The 22,562-nt window shown below is 37.9% G+C and overlaps 2 protein-coding genes and 1 long non-coding RNA gene across 4 annotated transcripts; 1 reads left to right on the forward strand and 2 right to left on the reverse strand.

Moving 5' to 3' along the window:
* Positions 1-2,182: 2,182 nt before the first annotated feature.
* Positions 2,183-18,231, reverse strand: LOC119783359 (transient receptor potential cation channel subfamily V member 1-like). Its single transcript, XM_038284844.1, has 15 exons — positions 18,149-18,231; positions 17,839-17,969; positions 16,848-17,000; positions 13,207-13,344; positions 6,035-6,330; positions 5,788-5,964; positions 5,556-5,711; positions 5,411-5,485; positions 5,268-5,338; positions 3,929-4,094; positions 3,800-3,866; positions 3,396-3,721; positions 3,115-3,236; positions 2,682-2,756; positions 2,183-2,604 (listed from the first exon to the last, which is right to left on the reverse strand). The coding sequence occupies exons 1-15, from the start codon at positions 18,157-18,159 to the stop codon at positions 2,535-2,537; spliced, it is 2,034 nt and encodes a 677-aa protein (XP_038140772.1). The 5' UTR covers positions 18,160-18,231; the 3' UTR covers positions 2,183-2,534.
* On the reverse strand, positions 10,031-12,183 carry LOC119783361. 2 transcript variants are annotated; one of them, XR_005280784.1, is made up of 4 exons: positions 11,351-12,183; positions 11,201-11,264; positions 10,404-10,747; positions 10,031-10,313 (listed from the first exon to the last, which is right to left on the reverse strand). It is a non-coding gene; the product is annotated as an uncharacterized LOC119783361 (long non-coding RNA). The 2 variants fall into 2 exon arrangements; XR_005280783.1 differs by having other exon boundaries at positions 10,220-10,313; positions 10,611-10,747.
* Positions 13,541-15,433, forward strand: LOC119783360. Its single transcript, XM_038284845.1, has 2 exons — positions 13,541-13,847; positions 14,411-15,433. Exon 2 carries the CDS (start codon positions 14,428-14,430, stop codon positions 15,199-15,201), a length of 774 nt encoding a protein of 257 aa, XP_038140773.1. The 5' UTR covers positions 13,541-13,847; positions 14,411-14,427; the 3' UTR covers positions 15,202-15,433.
* Positions 18,232-22,562: the final 4,331 nt, after the last annotated feature.

The following is a 22,562-nucleotide window of genomic DNA, read 5'->3' on the forward strand; positions in this document are numbered from 1 at the left end:
CCCACCAAAATAGGGTAATCTATTCATTTGTTGTATCCATTTTGGTCACTTGTTTATTCTTTGTCAGTATGTAATAACATAACTCAGGTCTCTTAAGTTATTTTTCTTTAAAACAATTCTGTTATGGTTAAAGTTGGTTGAAAAAAGATTTAATTGAAAGTCAGTGTTTGTGTTCTTTATCAAAATTAAATCATTTAGCAAAATTATAAAATGTCCAGGTAGAGCTGCAAATAAAATATGGTTTCAAATCATTTTTTTTAATCAATAAGCTTTTTTTCTATATCGTCCAGCCCTACTTTCACCGCTCTCACACGTAGCCCCGTCTTTAAAGGCACACTATGCAACATTTTTCAGTTAATGTGTTCCATATCGTTTTGGATGATTAAATGAGTAATTTCAGGTTGAACAAAGGTATTCTCGGCCGCCCTGGTGGTCTGTGGGGAAAATACCGCACTTGCAATTGCAGGAGCGCCGACCCGCACCCACAGGCTCAGAAGTCTCGGGAGAATCAGTCTTGCTTTACGGCGAGAACTGCTACACGCCCCAGTTAAAAGCATTCTCGTTGCTATAGCACAGTGGCGATGTTTGTGCAGTTATGCTACGCAGCAAAATCGCGTCTGCTGCTTCATTTTTGCTGCTTGTACCAGTTAGTTCTGACGCGCGGCTGAAGCAGCTTTGCTGCTCTGGCTGAGCGGTGCAAAAGTGTGTCTGACGCGCGTTGGGCGGAGCTTCACTATCCTTTCTCTGCCTTGCAGCTATATTTGCTGTGATCAGTGGGAATAAAGTAGTTTTAATATGTTTTTAAGTGAGAAAATACACCTGAAAACGTAATCAGTGCAGTCAGTTCATTCAGATTATTATCCTGCCTTCAATATTTTTTCTGTCGGAGCCGCTCAGACCCCCACATACCAGCGGTGCGCCGACAGAAGGAATCCCTTCATCAGCAGCCTCTGGCTGTCGCCTCCTCGCGGTTCACCGCGGCAGCTGGTAGGTGTTTTTCATCAAAATAATCCAAACTGCATATTCTGCCGGCAGATTTCTGCATTTTAAGTTAATTTAGGCGTCAATAAACTGTTTAAGAGGAGTGATCATAGCCTCTGATCATCAGCGCTGTGTCTCTCCCTGCGTCAGATGCTTGAACGCGCCCGACGCGCTGCTTCAGCTCCTCAGACGCGCTGCGCCTGCTGCTCAAAACGCGCCGCGGGACCTTTTGCTGCGCCTTGACGCGCGTCAACCATTGACTTTGCATGTAAACTCGCTGCTTCTGTCGCACCAGCTGCGGTGTGAACGCAGCATTAGTCATTCGTTGCATTCGCCTGTCTGCTAAGCTCAAAACAACCGCGCCTGGCTTGACGGAGAAACCAGAACAGCTGTGCATATTTACGACAGTGCACTTTTACTTTCGCCCTCTGGGGGGAGCCTCGCTGGAAAATCAACACCGGTTGCATAGTGTACCTTTAACACTGATCCAAACACACATTCATTACGTAGGTGTATAGAGCACGTTATATAATTTGCTTAATTGAATTTAGTTCTAAAACAAATACTGTACATGATTGTTGCTGTCACATAAACCGGTCGGCCATAAACAATGGCTCTGTTCTATACCCACTGTCTACAAGACCTGCATAGATTATCCATTTTGGATGTTGACCGTTTAGTCGAAGGCTCATCTAAGACATTGACGAGGCATACAATTTAAACCCTTTGTCTAGTTTTGACGTCAACGTTTTAGATGAGCCTTCGACTAAACGGTCAACATCCAAAATGGATAATCTATGCAGGTCTTGTAGACAGCGGGTATAGAACAGAGCCATTGTTGTTTATGTCGGACTGTAAACCGGGTTCCCCCTTTCAAACACACAAGTGTAGTCATGACGTCATGTGCAAAGAGTCCATTGTTCCCGTTTAGTTGGATTCAAAGCAAAAATGTTACAATGTTCATCTAATCCAGGTGCACCCAATTTACTGTCTCTACTCTGATAAGTTATTCAATTAGGCAGAGGGCTTAACTGCAGACAGTGGTAGACCCAAAGAAACATCCTTACAAAAATACAGGGTTCATCCCACATGATATGTAAAACTTACACAATTTTCACAAACCTTACTCTATTTGTTGTATTCATTGACATACTACTATAGTGATCAATAAAATTCTGAAATCCACATGAATGAGGGCATCAAATTTATTCATACATTTAACTCCATACAATAAAATGTTGCAGCTAAACATTTTTACACTTTTAAAAAGCAAAGAACTTAACCATGCAACCCTAAACATTAAACAGTATTGAAAGCACAAATGACCAATTTCCCTCCCCTGAAACACCAAGAAAATTGTAATTTAGAGGTCTTAACTAATGAATTAATCAATTTTCAAACAGTGACAAAACACTAAAAACATTTCAAATACAACCATAACAGGGATCTTGTGTTTAGCATACATTTATGTGGTTTCATTGTGATTTTTTAAGCCATGGAAGGGTAAACCCGTGAGACTACATTTTAAACACTTCAACTTAAACCTAGCACATTTAACTACCTAAAGAAACACACGGATCAGGATCCTGGATGTCCTCAGGATCCTGGATCACCTCGATCTCCCTGTTAAAAAACAAACAACAAAAAAAAACCTATTAACAGTAATTACAGCAACAGAAGTCAGTGGAATTAAAACTTACTTGGCATTTCCAGGGTCTTCCTCCAGCTTCAGACAAAGATAAGTCCTCCATTTGGTCCAGTTTATTTCATTCCCCCTGAAGTCAAAGAAAACTCACTGATCAGCTGTGTACTTTACAAGCACTTCAAAAACGATAGACTTGAACCCCTTAAGGCATAAACCCATCTCCAATACTGAAGTTGTTGCGAAAATCAGATTACTGTTCATTTTAGGCATGTTAATGCATGCTAAATTGTTAGAAGTAAACGACATGACTACCTTTAAAACATTCAACCATTACTCAGACCTGAAAAAGAGGTAAAAGCAATTAACCTAACTCATCCATCAGTGATATAAATAAACTATAGGTGAACACACAGGAAGATTGACAAATCACAATCTCAGAAATACTCTCAATGCCACAGACTCCAGTTTTTGCATTCAGTTATATTTACATGATACATTTACGATGGACATCCTGGTCATTCAGCAAAACCATTTCAGGTCCTTTAGAATAGATCTTGCTCCTCAGAAACCTTGGCAAGTTCCTCTCCATGTCCAGAATGGCAAATGCCCTCTAAGAATAAAATGGTTACAAGCCTAGAGGTTAATGTTAAACTTTTTTGGGGGGGATATTTTAAATTATTTTAAAAGTACATGGATTAAGCCCCCACCCCACACTCACACACAAATTTCTTGCACCTTTAAAAATTCTGCATTCAGAAAAACTAGTCACCTGCAGGCTCCAGATGGTTTCGCTTTGTTCCGAGATTCTCTCCACCGTGTTGCCCATTAGAGCAATGAGCATGTTGAGCATTAAGATGTAAGTCAGAACAATGTAGCAGATGAGCAGGATGTAGAAAACCTCAATGTACTCAAATGTGTTGGTGAACTCCAGATCTCCCATTCCAATAGTGAACTTGAACAGTTCTATCATTGTGGTTCTGAAATCTTCATAATTCTCCATCTTGCATCCTGCATCTGCTTTCAAGTTGCTTTCTGGTGCAAGTGTCTCATTTGTTTTCACAGTCCCAGATGGGTCTCTGCTAATTGCAACAATGGCTGTGGGTGTAAAAAGTTGAGTTAGACTGAAAGGGATGTGGTCAGGGAATACATTCTGAATAGTGGGTAGACATTTACCAGAGGAAAATCCAAACAGCAGAGCGCTGTAAATGCATAAGAAATGGAGCAGATCACCTAGGATAATCTGCAGAGAAATGATTAAGTAGAATACAGTACCTGGACTAAATGTCTTCATCTGAACCTTACCCTTTGCATCATGACATTGTAGATTCCCAGCTGCTTGATTCCTATGGCATAATAGAGGATGCTCACCCAGGCCACAACCAGAGACAGAACAAGGATTTTGACATATTCCCGACAGCCACAGAAAGACAAGACGGTGGACAGCAACACACCGACTGCCTGTAGGAAACTTAAAAAAAAAAAAAAAACAGGGCATCAAATATTGTCCATCTAACCAGTCTTCAAATATATCTAGTTAACATCTTTTGATATTGTTTAAAGATTAATAAAGTGAAGCAAGAACATTTTCAATGATCCATCCATACATGCATCTTCTATTAAATATACAGTTGATATAGGAAGTAAAAGGTCAAATTACATAGGAGTTTCCACTTCAGTGGGGAACTGCTGCCTCCCCATGGTTTAGAGGGGAACTGTTTCTTCCAAAGCTGGCAAATTACATACGCATGAACACCAAATTACTTTATGGGGAGGGGTGGCCAACTAATTGTGGTCATTATCACCTTCTCCCCTCGCCATTTAGCTACACCCCTGGAAGTCGAGGAGCAAACATCTCACTAAAACCCACGACATATGCGTGCTAGTACTAATGCCTTCCTACACTGGTTGCATGCTCTACCACACACCAAGTTGTGCGACAGGCGGACTAATGAGCAGCTAAAAAAAATTGCCCCAAACTTAAAATAAAATAAGTTTGCACTTTAGGCAATTTACACATTTTATTTTCTTGGTTCTGTTAGGATAATGATCATTGATGATGTGCAAGTTTATTACACCTTAATATTAGCCACATGTTGCATGTTAAAACAGATTTTTTTCCACAATAGTTTTTCAAATTAAGACAGTTCCTCTGTCGATACAGTTATATTATTCATTCTGTATGTGGCAAAGATTTGGTAAATGGAATGAGAGCAGTGTCCTTCAGCTAAGAACAAAGTGTAATATTTTGATAAGGCTGGAGCCATGGATGTCTAATCCTCTGCTAACATATGATATAAAATGCCTCCAACTGTTAATCGTGGCCCCTTCCTGAGAGGTGAGGCCAGGAGGTATGCAGCTGCCTTCTTTAATTCTGATTAATTTCTCTGATCTGAGTAAGATTACAATTTCTATCAAAATCTGTCGTCATGTCTCCTGATGATTGATACAGATAAATTATGAAGTGTTATTTAAAGAGTTTATCCCGAGTGATCCCTTTTCAGGAAAAACAACTTCAAGATGCAAACAAAGAGATCTTATCTTGAACAGTTCATCTGAACAGATTCTGTGTTCTGGGGACATTACGCAGCACATTTGCTGCGTAATGTCTGCATGAAAATACAGCACATTTATTCATACTCACAACAGGATGTCACTGAAGCCATTAATGAATAAAGTTCTCATTTTTGGAGGGTTCCTATGAAAATGTGTCATCTGAAGTACAGAAGGAAAAAAAACTATTAATTAGCATTTTCTCCTCATCTATGTAAATTCAATTAGTCTTACCGATTTGTAGAGAAATCTCACAGCTGCAAGGACGATTACTGCTTGACAATAATAATCAGTGATGGTAAAAGGTGGCTGTGTATAAAACAGAAGATTTGGTCAGTAATAGGTATACTTTAATCAGCGTCCCAAACCCCTGTGTTACCTGTTTATCTTTAGTGGACAAAGCCACTGAGGTGAAAATGGCCAAGTACGTGACATAGGACAAGAAGTTCATCAAGAACAGCTTCCAAGCAAATTTTGTCCACTTATGTTGAAGGAGACTCTTTAGAGGTTCAATCTGCAGCATCTCAGGGCGATTCTGAAAAACATTTCAGATCTCTAATGTTGGTCTTTCGAGAGCTGCTTTGGTCCATGGTGTAGTACAATAGACAAACCGGGTTATCGCTTTCAAAGATGATCATCTCCAGCACAGACTTGTTTTGATCCGTGTCAATGGAACTGATGTCATATAGTGACGACCCAACAGGTCCATAGATCCATCGAGTAAACTTCCTGGAAAGGACCCTTGTCTCTTTGTCCATGACTTCCCGACTCAACATGTGCCTCAACAACTAGACGGAATTGAATCTTAGAAGTTGAGGATTTTTGTCTTTTAAAAAGTATATAATGGAAAAACCTTACCCCAATTTTACCAAGTTTGGCTGCCAATTTCAGTGGCGTCAGACCTTCATTGTTCTCAAATGATTCCAAGTTGACTTTGTTGCTCTTGTAGTACTGAAGAAGGATTTGGTCATACATATTTGCAACCATTTCTACGTTCTCTGTTGTGTCATCTGCTATCACCACCAGAGCGTGCAACACGGTGTTCCCTTGTGAGTCTTTGTCAGTAGGATCAGCTTTCCTGTGATTGTTGTCCATGAGAAATGAAACCATTTTGGGCTGATTGGTGCAGGCAGCCAGGGACAGAGGCAGCTCACCTGTCAATACAAAACAGTGAGGTAAAACCGAAGATATGGTTTTGGCCAGTTTGCACAAAACGTAAGCTGCATTCACACCAAAGGCATTGGGGGTGTTAAATTGTAAACGTAGTAATCTGGATGTTGGACGCTCTGGGAGTTTATCTGCTCTTTAGCTTCAAGCAAGAGAGCGGCTTGGCTTTATTTACTTTTTAGTTTTAACACGTTTTTCAGCGAGCAAGTCCACCTACAGACATCATCTGTGCAGTCAATTCATAAGGATTATGATCTGATGAACTACATGTATCATCTGGCAGAGCGATGAACCTCCAGCACAAATAGGTGGCAGTGCTGGAAGTCCAGAACGCTCTGCTGTGGGGGATTCCCGCCTATTTGGTTAGCAGCTGGAAGTGAAGATAGGCGCGCCACCTGGGGGGCAAAGTTAGGACGATTCTAAGAGCCCTTGACTGAGGGGGGGCCCAAAAAAGAAAAGATCCCATTAAAGGAATAGTACACCCAAAACATGATTAGCCTTCATTTTCTACTCACCCCCATGCTGAACAACACTCTGGAGTACTTTGATATCTCAAATGCATCTGGAGATCTGGGAGGCTTCTTGCTGTCTGCTGACATTCAAACAATGGAGGTCTATGGCGCCCGAGACAGAAAGGTCCATAAAAGTCCACAAAAAACGTGTCAATATTCCTCCATACTGCTCGTCCAATGTATTCCAAGTGTCCCGAGTGGGTAGCGTCCATAATTTACTCGAAACGAAGTCATTTAGAACGTTTTTAGAGCATAAACAGTAGTGTATAGGATTTCCTGAAAGCGCGCGCCTGCGAGTTCACGACGCTACGGAAACCGCGGCAGACCAAACCAGATGAAAGTGAGCATTCAGCTCAGCAAAGAACTCATGCTCTTCCTCAACACTGAAGTCCTCAGACATTTTTCTTTCGTTCTTTCTTTGCACAGGTAAACAGCACATTTCTTCTTCTACGCTTGCATTATCGGCAGAGCAGACGCTGAATGCGCACTCTCATCTGGTTTGGTCTGCCTGCTTCCATAGCGTCGTGATCGCGTAGGCGCGCGCTTTCAGGAAATCCTATACACTACTGTTTATGCTCTAAAAACATTCTAAATGACTTCGTTTCGAGTAAATTCTGGATGCTACCCACTCAGGACACTTGGAATACATTGGACGAGCAGTATGGAGGAATATTGACACGTTTTTTGTGGACTTTTATGGACCTGTCTCGGGCACCATAAACCTCCATTATTTGAATGTCAGCAGACAGCAAGAAGCCTCCCAGATCTCCAGATGCATTTGAGATATCAAAAAAGTACTCCAGGGTGTTGTTCAGCATGGGGGTGAGTAGAAAATGAAGGCTAATCATGTTTTGGGTGTACTATTCCTTTAAGTAAAATAAGATAGTTATTCTTCCTTAATGTCTGAGGGAAATCACATCATTAATGATGCTGCTCAGCCGGGTGCTGTCTGAAACAGAATGATTGGAATTTTTTATTATTTTGTTGATTTGTTTTTAATTTTAAAGAGAAAAAAAAAAAAACAGGATTAATCCAGCATTTATTGAGCTTATTGTGTCTGCAAATAAAAAGGCCAAACAACTAAGCCAGAAATCTCAGAGCTGAGAATTTACCTTTAGCAACCAGACCAGGCAACAGGAAAACAACATGGTTATTAGAGGTTTAACATCAGCTAAACGCTAGTAGATGTTTAATATGACATTTACATTAAATTAAATCTGTCAATATTAAAACAATTAAGTTAGATCTTTATATTCAGATTAATTAATACACATATCTAAATCTTGATAATTTTCATGACCAGCCTGAAGCTGCCACATAAAAAACAAAAACAAAAAAAATAAACCATGTCATTACAGGCACAGATTAATGAAAAATAAGTTCTCAGGGCCAGAAAAAAAAAATCTGTTCTTCAATAAAGTTATAGTAAAACCTATATGTTTTGTTTTAAATAAGCTGTTATCATTATGGGATGTAAATGTAGAGTTTAAAGTTAATGTATATTTAACTTTTTCACATTCTGATCATTTTCCTTTGTAGAAATATAACAATTATATTGAAAATGTGAATGATACTCTTCAGTGCATCTTTATAGCAGCATGTGTACATTTTTCTTATTTGGGGGGAGCTGAGGGCCCAATATCAATGTCTTTCATGGGCGCCAAATTCCTGACAGCCCCCCTGAATGAAGACAAAGGGTTTTTAAGGTTTGTAGTAATAAAATGCAAGTATAAGAACATAGAATCATATTTTTTCATCGGCAGGTTTTAACATTTTTAGCTAATTTGGGCATTTATAAAATGTTTCATCATAGTTCATAAAAATGTTTTAGTGCAGCAATAATGATCAGAGCTCACTCGCTTTTTCTTTTAACAATCCACTCTTACAGCTTTTTTTAAACCATGGAATTTTGTATTTTCAAATGCAGAATTTCTGCAGAAGTGATGACAGCTTGCAGGTACTGTAGTGTCTATCGAACCCTCCCAAAAAAGGGGATCAACCTTTCGATTGGTTTCGTCCAGCAGCAAAAGTTCAATTTACTGAACTCCAGTGACACAACTGAACGCTCTAAATGTGCTCAACGCTTCCCCCATAGACTTTGCCTGTAAACCAGACACTTGATGCCACATTTACAACTAATGCGCTTTGGACAGCAAAAGAAGCTGCTTTAGATGTAAAGTCTATGGTTGAAGCGCATCAAAATGTCCAGTGACAGCATTGTTATGTGGGGGTCTGCAGAAAAATTATATTTAAGGCAGGATCACAATTTTAAATGTTTTGAGGTCGACTTTCTCGCATCAACATATATTAAAAGTTTTTGCTCTACTTATCACAGCAAATATAGCAAAGCCGCTCTCTGCCATTGACCAGAGGAGCAGCAGAAGCATCAGACGTGTCATACACTCTACTGGATGTGCTTCAGGAACATCAAAATGCTCTTGAGGAACATCTGACCTTTAAGTGCCCTGCTGAAAAATAAATGTGCTAAGTGTACTAAAATTTTGCATACTTTTGTGTACTTGAAGGCACACTAATCATTACTATACTTTAAGTGTGTTTATGATTAGTTAACTTGAAGGATGCTATTTTGGAACAACTAATTTTGTACTAAATATATTTTAATTGTAATTAAATTGTGGACAAGCTCAACTTGAAGTGTATTTAGTGTACTTTGATGTGCTAAAGTGGAACAACTTAAAGTATATTTTGTATACTTTAAGTATATGAGTTTATATGTACTAATATATGCTTAATTAGTCAAATTAAAGTGCACTATGGTTGTATTATAACTACATTAAAAATGATTTGTTAGTGTCTTAAAAATATATAAGCTTTATACTTTTAATATACTCTTACTGTGGTAATAATATGCTTAATTATACTGTTGGCTTATTCCAATTACTAAAAAAGCATACTTTGCAGTTAATAGTAAATATACTTTATCATTACATTGCTATACTACTTTCTACCTTGCACATTCTTGCAAATGTATTAACAGTATACTAAATGCTGAAAGACTTGTGGATATACTTCCGTGCAGATGAAAAAATATACTTTAATGTATTTGAAACATGTCCAAATTATAGTACATTACAAATAATATAACTTGTACTATCTCAGAATGTATAAACATTTACATATCGACGTTAACCATTTTCATTATAAAACTTACAACACATTTTCAAATATTGGTACTTTAGTACACTTTGTAGAAATATGTCAATTTCAGGCAGCAGACCTAAACATTACAAATAAACTTTAAAGAACGCAGAGGAATACTGAACAATGAAAAACAACATTCCTTATTATTGCACCCCTAAACCCTCCCACCATACAAAAACACGCCCACCACACATTATTTTCCTTTTTTTGGCTGAACTGCTCATTGTTACATTTTCGTCTGATGGCCGTGCGCACATCAGAGACACTTGTCTACGGAAACTCCAGAAGAACAGCGTCTGTTAACCAAACAGAGAGATACTGTAAATTCATAGTATTTTTGAGCAGTACATCAGAAAAGTCTGACAAATTGTATCAGTATGATATACCAGGGTCCATAAGTGCACCAGAAAAAAAAATTGTCCATTTCAGTTGAATTTAAATAAATCTGATGCATCAAGTGGTTTTATCAGATCTGATCAAAAAAATTAAACAAAGTAACAACAAAAATTGTCAGAGATCTCAGAAAAGAAAAAAATTATGAATCCGCAGAAAGAAAGGGAAGAAAAATCCTTAAGTTTCCTTGTTTTTCCTACCACCCTCCAGGGAACCGGATGGCATTCACATTGGGAACATTCTGCATCAACATCTCTGGTGGAGTCTAGTCCAGTCCATACAATGAACTGCTCAGCTGTAACAGCAGATTCTGCAACTATGTAAAAAAAAAAACAGCCTGCACACAAATGTGCAGAGCAATTACTTCAATTGGAAAATAAATCATGTAATCACCATAATATAAATTGGTTTTTACCACATTTATACAGACAAAAATATAAAGTAAAATTATCAATTTACATGTGGTTCACTGTCTAAGAAATCATTATGGTCAGTAGTCAATACTTGTATCTGGAAAAAACAATCCAGGACACCTATGAAGGGTTAATTTTACGTTAACCCCTTGTGGGGGTTTTACAGCAACATCACACAAGATGTAGCTAGCTTGAAAGTGCATTTTCTTTTTTAGAAGAGCACATGGGGGGTGTGTTAGCCTCCTTCTCACTGTGCTAATGCATTCAATAAATCAAAAGAGCTAGTAAAATTACATATATTACAAAACATTATATCCTGACTGGTTTTACATCTCAAAAAATATATATATTTCATTCACAGGTTCATGTGAACTCACCAGGATATTCTTCAACACAATAATACAGCAAATCTTCCTGCTCAACCGATTACATCTCCTGTTTCTACAATACAAATATAATAATCAAAATCGCGTTTTATACAGATATCTTAAGATTTCAAAACCAAATGGGAATGTTTTGAAAGTTACCTCTCTCCATGCAGACCAAGGCCTTAAAAGAAAAGCACGCTAGCTCTGAGCAGGGAGGAGCCGTGACTAACTGCTGTGCAGGTGTGGTGCATTCAAAGTCTATGGGAATTCTGATATCAGTACTGAACCAAAAACTCCCCAAGACTAAAATTCTTGGGGAGCTACTACTTTACAGACATCAAGGCCAAACAACCTCCACATATCACTCCTATATGCATGAAGTGCTGTCAGCGACTTTTAAATATGTGCACTCACCAATTGGTCTTGTTTGCAGTAGCCCTGCTTTGATCCATTAAACAATACTAATGAAATGTTCTTTTTTGAACACTTGAGACAATTGTAATGTGTTAAGTTTATTTCTTTTGCATTTGGCCAGTATTAACTTTTCTGTTGCAATGTGGGTTATGCTATTTGTTAGATCATAATGTAGCACTGCACCAGCTTTAAACCACTTGCTTTTCAGCAGAACACACATTTTTGTGCACCTGTACTTTTGAAGTGAACATTTAGTGTTTTGTTCAATGTGGTTTTGTGTGTAAGATGTATTGTATCATATTTCTTTTTCAAAACTTATTAAACATTACATAACAACTGCAATAATTGCTATCTGTGTACTTTACACACAGCACAAAATTGCATAATAGGGTTTAAGTGCATTTTTGTAGTTATACTATTGAACACTTTCCAAAAGAATTACCTGAAGTACAAGCGTATATAACTTCACTTCATAATTAGATTCAAATGTAACTTAAAATGCACTCAAACTTAATATTACAGTGTCGATATTAAAATGTGTACTTTTAAAATATGCTTTCAATGTACGTTACAATGACAACTTTGAGCATACAATTTAAAATATAGCAAAAATATATGTAAAAACAAATTTAAAATAAGTACACTTTAGAAATTACACATAACTTTCACTTAAAGTATACTTTTTTAATAATATATTTCTATAAAGTGTAACATAGTGTAATTATGTTAAAGTGTGTTAAAAGTATTAGCATGAAAGCGTAATGTTAGTATACTTTTTATATATTTACAAAAAGTACAATTTGTCTAAGTACATTTTCAGTAAACTATAGGAAATATGAATATACTTGAAATACAATAAAGCACATTTTTTTTTTACCAGGGTGTAGAAACATCAAAAAAGAAGCAGAAGCTTTTTAGCTAATGAAATCACATGCGGTGTGAACGCTGCAAGAAAGTGAGTAGTAAAGACCAATCCCAAATGTGTGGTACTATAAACAGAACAGCCACAGTTGGTGTTTCTGATTAATTATTTTACTTCTTTTTAAGCACTAGTGGCCTTTATTTTGTCATTTTTCAGAGTATTCAGTCAGGGAAAGTTTTAAAAGAGAGGTGCAAGGGTCTGCAGGGCCCTTGCACTTTGCACCTTGTATATCATTTTATCAGAACTGCTTATATCCTTTTAGTTTTCCAACTGTCAGTAGGTAATATTTTCTACAATAGGTTTAATAGGTTATTAAAGGTACACAACGGGGCCTACGTCATATGAAATGCCACAATCTGCAAGGTAAAAGTCATGGGCGTTTACCAGTCAGCTAAAGGGACTCTGGTTGTATCCCACCATATCCTACAGCTTTTACCTGGGTTGACTTCTCTAAATTGCCCTAAGTCAAGAGAGGGAATGTTTGGCCTTTGAATGACAAAGATAATCTGAAACTCATTCACTGACATTGTCTCAAAACTTAGAGGGTTAGGTAATACTCCCTCTACATATAACAGGAGAAAGAATATATATATATATATATATATATATATATATATATATATATATATATATATATATATATATATATATATGATGAAAACCTCAGGAAGTTACTTACCAAAATAAAAGCCACATTTTTCACCCCATTGGAAGAATGTCCCATTGGCTTTGGCTTGCAGATCCGCACCCATCGTGACCAAAAGTTGAACATAAGTCAGATGTCTCCGTTCAATAGCAACGTGTAATGCAGTTTGACCTGAGCAAATGGTATTCAGAAACATTTCAAGTAAATTCAGCCGAAATTAATTAGAATCAAACCAAAGCCTGAAAACTAAGTCTTCTAGGTTTAAGGAAATCCTTTAGCCTGACGTAGTCCGACTCAATCGGTCTGTGACAGTGTACGTCACTTCCGCAAAAGCGCAATTCATTTAGGGTAGTTAGCGCCATTTCTGTGGGGAAGAGACAGCAGCAACAAACAAAAGAAAACTAACAGAGAGCAGACGTGTTCTAGTTGCTTCTTTGGAAATAATGGGACACTGGTGCTGCGTCCAAGGATGCAATAGTAATTCTAAACAGAAAACAGCAGATGGGGCCGTACGGTTTTTCGTATTTCCCACTTGGAAAAAAAATACGGACCGCAGACAGAGGACTTAACAAATAGGTGTCGGGCTCCGTGGGTCGCTGCTGTAAGAAGGAAAGACATCACGTTTCATAAAATATCTCCTCATGCTCGTGTTTGCTCTCGGCATTTTCACAAAGGTAAGTCCTTATAAATATACACTAATAGAAATCAACACGCTGAAATGGTTTGCTTATAAAGTTGCAGGAGTTCATGTAAACCTACTGAAACATGCTGTGGAAGAGAAGCGGAAAGTGATGTTTGTTTTATTTCTTTTTTAGACCGCTAAAATTTAATAAATAATGCATTATCTGTATATAATCATTTACACAATCTGCAATACAAATATATTTTTTTTATGAATAAATATATAGTATTAGTGTGTCAGTGTACATATAAAAACACTGTACATACCCACTCGTCAGCCAACTCACTGCATTTATTCATCCTGTGCAATCTACTTAAGTTTATTTATTATAATCCTTTGTTCGTCCTGTAAGCTTTTCAGTTTATTTATTTACCTCTGGCCTTACTAGTCCGATGTACTTGTGCTGTTTCAAATAGCAAATTTCCCCACTGTGGGAAACATAAGCATATCTTATATTCTATAACTCATCTAATCTAATGGGCTCTGTTATTAAGGTGCTTTATATAGTGTTTTGAATAGATGTGTAAAACACTCAACCTTTCATCTACTTTGCAGGTCAACCCGCATATGAGATGATGGAAACTGACCCAGACTGGGCTCCATCCCTGCATCTGGGCCACACTGACATCAAACCAACAGACACAGACCGCTCTTTAAGACGTGGTTATCGGGAACAGCTGAAAAAGAATGCCCTGCAAGCAACTGAAACGGGGCTCCATCGGGCTGATGAAATCCTTGAGCGACAGGATGAAGTAACACATGAGGCGACAGAGAACCCTAACCAGCAACAGACTGACACGCAGAAGGCTGCTGAAAACGTTGGCCGGCCAGACACCAAGGATGACACAGAAGGTGGTCGTCAGGAAGGACAGACAGAATGTAACCTGTGTGTGCTCAGGTGTGCAGAGATGAACCGTCTTTTGGAAGAAAACAGAGAGCTGCGGCGTGAACTTGATGAGCTGCGGATCTCTGATGGCTTCTTTGGAGACAGTAATGAAAAAGTCAAGTACTATACGGGTCTACCAAACTTGGCAACCTTTATGGCTTTGTTTAATTTTCTGCTGCCTCTCATGTCTGCTCAAAATAAAATTCTCAGTCCATTTCAAATGCTTCTGTTAACCTTCATGCGTCTGAGATTGGATCTGCCCTCACAACACCTTGCTTATCTCTTCCGTGTTTCACCAAAGACAGTGTACAGAACATTCAATGAAATGCTGTCATTTTTATATGCAAATCTGAAGCGTGCAATTGTGTGGCCAGATAGAGACACCTTGCACAAAATTATGCCTCATCCGTTTGTGGAGGCCTTTGGACATAGAGTCACAGTGATTATTGACTGTTTTTAAATTTTCACAGAGAAACCAGCTAATAAATGAATGCCAGATCAAGTACTGTTTCAACTTTATTCTTCTTTTTTTATTCTTCTTTTCACACAAATAGAATTTTGCTTTTTTTAAAGTTACTTTTGAAAAATACCAGCAAAACAAATATAAGTTTCACCATCACTTCAAATATTAACAATGTTTTCTGAAGTTGTAATAATGTGTGTACAATAAAGAGTGGATTTGAAATTTGAAACAAGTGTTGTTATTATCTTTTCAATCAAGCAGAGAATTTATGAAAATGCAATACAAAATCTCAAATACATAAATAATGCAGAACAGTGCAAAGCTTCAAATGTTTTACTTTGTCTTCCTCCCTCGTATATAGCAGATTGCTCTTTAGATTAAATTAGACGATTTAAATTTTCCCTGGACTTGTTTTCACTGTGGTCTGTGGTCTTCCGTAGAGATATTACCTAACAGGTGATATCTGTGAAGAAGACTGCAGATCCCAGTGAAAACAGGCCTGGATTAAGTGAACAGCAAATACAGTGTGCAACTTATCAATGTGCAAAAAATTATGACAAGTTCAGTCTGATGAGCAGCACAAACTGCTAACTGCAGCTATCTGTGCAACTGCCCACAACATCTGCCTTGTCACTGTAATAATAATATATAATATCGTTCCCTAGCAGCTTTAGAAAGTTTGTCTGGGTAGGGTATCCGTTCAGTTTTCTTGTTCTTTTCTGATAATCCTCACTGCTGGCAGCGCTCTCCTCTTGTTTTCTGCTGTTTTGTTTTTCTTCCGCTCACCACAAAAATGGCGCTAGGGGGCGTGTCAGTCACGTGTCTGACAAAGACCGATTCTAGTCAGAATATGAGTCTGATACTGCTCCATAGAGCTGTGATTATGGGGCGTGTTTTGAACGAACCAGGAAAAAAAAATGCCTCTGCACTCAATTGGATAGACCTACAACCAATAAGAGCAACGGAGTGCGTGACGTATCTTAAGCGAGGAATAGTTGTTGTCCACAAAAATCAAAGCGTGCAGTTTCACGCCTAGAATAAGAAGATGAGACTTGATCGCGTTTCTCTGTTCCTCTTTTAAAATTTATTTGCTGTCGATATCTTCTAGAACAGACCTAATAGCAGAATCTACTCACCCAAACTCTCCAGCGGCAGCCATTATTGTTGTCACCCAAGCGCGCTTTGGTCACGTGGTTGATTACGTTACTCTTGATCATCTGTCCATCATCGTATAAAGCCCGCCCTGACAATTTGATTGGATCGCCTGACAGTGGGCTTTAATACTCGCGCTACTATGGAGCAGAGCCAGACCGAACTTCCCCGAACTCAAACCTTGTGGGCGGGACTAAGTTCGGACTGGCACCCAGGCTAGAAATCCTTATTTCTACTTTGTAATAATGTAGCCTGTACTTCCACAGAAACTACCCTTGATCAATGCTTCTTACCTTTCCAAACAAGGACCTGCTCTGATTATGTAGTCATGTTCAGGACCAACTGCCCCCACCCCACCCAAGTGGCATTAAACATTTTAAAGTATTCACTCCTCTAGAGGTTTTTAATCTCACCTTAGGCTTCTCACTTTATTTCCCAGTTAATCAGTTAACTAGAATAAATAATTTGTTCATAAGCCATCACCTCCTTACCTTTGTAACGAGGAGCTGTAAAAGCTGCATTGATTAGAGTCTCTAAATCACCAGTCTGATTTGCAATCTGAAGTAGTTCCAGAATAGTGTCATTTCTGCCATTTTTCAGATTCAGTAGGGCCTTTATGAGAGCCGTTTTTCCTGTTGCTGCATCTGAAATATAAAAAATGCATAGCTTTCTTATCAAAACAGTGCTGTAAACTTGTAACAAAAAAGGGAATTCCAGCCATGCATCCAATGACAAACTAAACCATTGGGCAGTAGCATGCAAACTGTTAAATCGCACAGCGGCGTTTTTAAAAATGCATCACTTCAACAACAGTTCAACCAGAAGTCCATTACACAAAACCAAGATAAAGGATTAAGTCTTGAATTTTCCTGGATAATATGGCCTACTTGGCTTTACAAAAGCAGCAATGGAAGTTACCACAGTTACAGTATTCTGTGTGGCTAGTCTACACTTGACCAGACTCATTTAATCCTGGTGCAGCATAATTTTCAGACAGGGTTGCACTGATCCCAAAAATAATTATTCCAACATTTTCTTTTCTGAAAAAACACACAAAATCATACTGATTGATGGCAAGTTAAATTTCATGAAGTACCGGGTTTTATTTTATTTTTTACTTAAAAAGCAAAAACTTAAAGCACTTACCGGTAACCACAAAGAGTCTGAATGCTGATTTTACCCCATTAGCCTCTGCTGTTCATTTTTAGTCACCTTCAATTAGAGCATCTTTGGTTGGAAGGGGTAAGGGAATGTACATTTTAGGCATTTAGTCCATCAGTTTTTATGTTTGTTTTAAAAGTGCAGACCTGCTTGATTATTTACACTTGGGTTGAGATAATCACACTTGTAGAGCTTTGACTGCCTTTTGTGGAATGGATTAAATCAGGATGTACTACTCACACTCTCTTGCTTAATCACTTATACTATAATTTCTAAATAGGAAATAACATATTGAAATAAAATGTTTTTGACTCTACTTGCCTGTAAATTCTGGGCTTGAAAGCAGTTTATTTTCTTTTTTCAGGAAAGTAAGTAGCTGAGGGGGCAGTTTTTGGTGCCAATAAACTGCTTGAAAGACCTCGTTCCTCATGGCATCTATGGTGTTATGATTCCTGTTGCAAAACATTAGAAACATACTGTAATACCCACAAATCTCAACACTCAGGGACAAAAAAAAAAAAAAAAAAAAAAAACAATCACCAAGAAACAAGAGGAAAAACAAAAGTGTAACTGCATTTTTTTAAATGAAAAGAAAAAGTTGTTAAATGCAAAACTTAAGCTTATTACTTACTTTAAACTCATGGCCACAAGAGGTGATTATAAAAATAAACTGAAGTCTGTGCTAATATCAGCTCCCCCGTAGCTATCATCCACCTTTTCACAAAAGCAAAATTCAGACATCCCAGCATAAGAGATAAAGAGCAAGCTAGGCCCAGCAGGTGCAGGCACCTACAGCCAGGTGTAAGTAATCAAGGTATGCAGGTCTCCAGTTTTCTTAAAGAGAAAAGGAGGTCCATCACAGCTTCATTGATCTAGCAATCAAAAGGAGTGACTAAGTACATATATTTGCCAAAAAATACACATTTCCTGATCAATTCTTTTAACTAAAAACTAGTGATGGGTTAATCAGGCATCATGAAACGTTTCGATACATTGGCAAACTATTGATAATGTTTCACTACTTTGTAACTGAATACTGACACCTGCTGGGAATTAAAAATGACTGCAGGCAGCCTCTTTGACAGGCTAAACCAGAGGTCCGGATCCAGACCCACCTGCTGCCTAATCTGCACCCAACCTGATTTAAAACATTAAGAAATTACCGCATGTTGTCTGACGACAGTGTCTAACTTCACTTGCGCCGCTTCTCCAGTTAGTATTGTAAAGCCCTCAACAGCATCCGGGACCAGGCTACACGTCAAAAAAAAGATCCAGTGAGCTGCTGTCAGTCTGGGTAGCTGCTGTCAGTCTGGGTTGGTGATGGGAAAGAAGGAGAAGGTGATGAGAAAAAGAGAGCAGAGAAAGTGTGGACTGCCGGAAGAACTGCGGTGAACTGGTGACAGAAAAGTGAAATGGTGCTCAAAGATGACCCTGCACATTTAGAGTATGTTTGGCTCAACCTGCTGCTGTGAAGCAGGATTCTCCACCATGAACAGAATCAAAAATAAATATGGATCCAGGCTCAAAATGAGCTCCTTGACATGTGCTTTAGAATGGCTTAGTCTCCATTCAAACCCAGATTTAAAGCCTTGCAGGACAGCCTAAAGCCCACTGCTCTCATTAAGTCATTAAAAAAGAAAGAAAATAACAATCAGTTCAGGTGTTTTATAAAATATGTGAATCAGGAAATTGTCTATATATCAAACTGAATGTTCGTTTTTCTCTACTTCAAAAAACACTTTAGATTTTAAAAGGGATACATTTTCTATTTTTTTCATATTTTTTCCTTTTTAAAAATTCAGTGAATAACATGGATGCATAAAATCCTGCTTTTTATTTCAGTGTTAAGTTCTGTTTAAAGGAACTGTTTTAATTATAATTAAAACTGTCTCCGGACCTTTACTAGTTGATGATTTTCTTTATTCGGACCCCGCTGATTTTTAATTGGTTACCCCCTGGGCTAAACTGACATGGATTTGATGACCTATAATATTTAAGCCACTGTTTCCTACAATTCATTTTTTCATATCTTCGTTTAAATAGAAAATATGGTTGATATTTTTAGAGCCAATCCATAAACATAACAGGAATCTGTAAATATGACGTATGACCAGAATTTATTTATTTAAAATAATAAGAATAGCAAACTAAGGTTCAATTTGAAATCAGTTTGAATTGACTTGCTTATAAAAACATTTTAATGAGTCATACAGTTCGAAACAGCTCCTCTAGTGACGCAGGTTTTGCTGTTAGAGCTTAACACCTGTAGTGCATCTGCGTTGCTGGACCCACCACCAGGCTCTGACTTTTAATCTGTGATTCCGGGCATTTGCCCAGAGGGCCAGTGCTAATTTCAGCATGCAAAGGCCGGCCCTCCTTAGATCGTACCGGCCCCTCTCCGACCGAAGCTCCTACCTATGACAGTAAATAACTCAAGGAGCTCAAGTAGTAATCCAATGTTAACTACCTAAATGATGCATCCAGTATATATAGCCCTTCCTTGTCATGCACGTCCTTATGATGGTTGGCATATGGTGTAATTTTCTATTTCTTTAAACTGTAAAATTCTTGCAACAAACTAAATCCTTTCTTTAAACCAAACTACGATGTTCCTCTTATATTTGGTGAATTTATGTTCGAATATTTCGCAAAAATATGTTGCGGTGCCTGATGGGGTTTTACATCTACAGGCTAACATTTCCTGTCTTACATGCATTGTTGGCTGGCTTTGTGCAAGTGTAGATGTTACGCAGCAGCAGTCACTGTTGCATCCGTGTTAATAACCAAAGCCAGTATAACCGTCTTATAGAAAGTCTTGGTGATGGTTGTTGTGTGATGCTTGAAGATAGATCAGTTAATCCTAAGTGTGTATTTGTATCGTGTTTCACATTTGAGATGCACCATTTGACTGTGCTTCTATTTTTTTAAGGGGAGGGGGGTTCTATAAATGGGCCGGTGTAGATGGAAAAATGCCAGGGCCAAAAATCGTTCCCAGTCCAAGCCTCCCCATCACTACGAAAAACATTATAATTTAGAGAGTTAGCTGTAATTTTTCTCAAATGAGCAATCTTTAATTTTCAAATTATCAGAAGAAACTAATATTGTAACGTGCAGATGTTAAATTGATAGTTTTTGGTCCAGGGTCTCGGTCGCTCTGTGATTTAGCTAATGAAGTCTTTGTCTCGGGGGACAAAGACTTCATTAGCTAAATCACAGAATCACTAAATCATGAATTACATCTGGTGTGAAAACTTTGTCAAGCTACAGATATGATTCATCAATTTTTTTGTAACATATTTTGTCCCCTCCCCCAGATTCCTTCTAAAACAGGAAATTCTTTGTTTATGTTATGAATCCTGAAGATGGTGGTCCTCTCTCTCTGTGTCAGACAATGAAGCTTGTTTTTAACACCTAAGATAAAATAGCTTTATGGAAGCCCGTTTCCGCTACATGAAAGTAAAAAAAAAAAACATAATTGAAAGTTATAATTATGAGATTCAAAGTCATAATAATGACCTCAAAAGTCAAAATTATGACTTTGAATTATGACTTTCTATTTGGCATTTTTGTTATTTCATGGGCCGGAAACAGGCTTATATTAAATATAGCTTAGCCTTGTACCATGAAAGGTACCAATATTATTGTAGTGTTAATAAAATATATGGAAGTTTAGGCTTAATTATGTCCAAATAAATTAAGGTGTAATCTGCATATGAGAGGTTCCTGTGTTAAAAGAACAATAAGTACGCATACAGGCTACTGCCTACCTCCTTCCTTACTGCCAGTACTATTCGATCAGAATGTACCATGGGTAACGCTGAGGAACATCCGGTTTCCATAAAGAATTCTTACCAATTTGCAGTATGTGGATTGATCCTTATTCTCTGTTTATATCAAACGTGAATTAAGCAGCAAAAAAGTGTCTGCTGCAGCACTTTTGATGCTTGTACACATTAAGGTCAAGTAAAGTGTGTACAGATTAATCTAATGCTTTTGCTGCTCCTTTAGTGACAAGCACAGGCCTTGTCACTAAATGAACAAAAATATATACTTCATTTTTGCACTTTGTGATACATGAAATGTACAAACCTTTTTTTTGCCTTGGGTTTTAAAATGGAGAGCTTCAGCTGTTTGTTTTTGTTGTTCTGATTTGGAAGACTGTTGTTGGGTTCAACATGTAGGTTTGTAAAAGAAGAACTGAAATACACAGTAAGGGATTTTCAAACACAGCTTCCTGCAGGAGGAGAGACAGCTGCACCCAAGACTCAAACACGCTGTTTCTCACCGGACCTCCTCTGCAGAGCACTTTATTAACAGAACATGACACATGGTTACAAACAGAGTATTGTTCTGACAGGACAGTTGATCAGGTCATAAGACAAGATGCTCTACTGGGCAGAGCTCTCCTCTTGACTGAATCACAAGATAGAGTGGTCTCCTGATTGAATCATAAGACAGAGTGAAGCATCTCATTTCTACAATGTTTCATATGAACACACATTAATTTTATAATCATCATTGAATGAACCTAACAGCTGTAGTCCCAGTTTGACAAGTAACATCCACATGGATATCCAACACATAATGGGGCTGAAAGAGCAGGAGCTTGGAGCTACAAGCTGCTGTGTTTGGACTGAGGGCTTGTCCTTCTTTGGTGAATTATTTTGAAAATCTGGAAGCTTTAATTATTCAATTTTCTGTTGGTGATATGATTTCTTATTGGACTGGCGTCTGTTCCTTACTTTCTTTAATAAATATAATTTTCTAGCTTTGCATCACCTCAGAAAATTAAGTAAAACACCTTACTCAGAAATTCCACTTAGAAAAAGTACTGCAAACACAAAGCTTTTTTAACGACACTCTTGAAATGAAAATGGATTTAGAAAATAAATTTAGATTCACAGCAAAGGTTACAGCTGTTGCCTCACAGCAAATGGAGATTAGATCCCATCTCGGCACGTTCTGTGCAAACTTTACCAATTCCTCCCTAGAATGTGTTTATTTCTTTGTCCTGATCTTTAAATCATAAGCCTTAGATGCAGAGG

The sequence above is a fragment of the Cyprinodon tularosa genome, unplaced genomic scaffold, assembly GCF_016077235.1.
Source record: "Cyprinodon tularosa strain WSP-4 unplaced genomic scaffold, ASM1607723v1 ctg203, whole genome shotgun sequence".
NCBI lineage: Eukaryota > Metazoa > Chordata > Actinopteri > Cyprinodontiformes > Cyprinodontidae > Cyprinodon > Cyprinodon tularosa.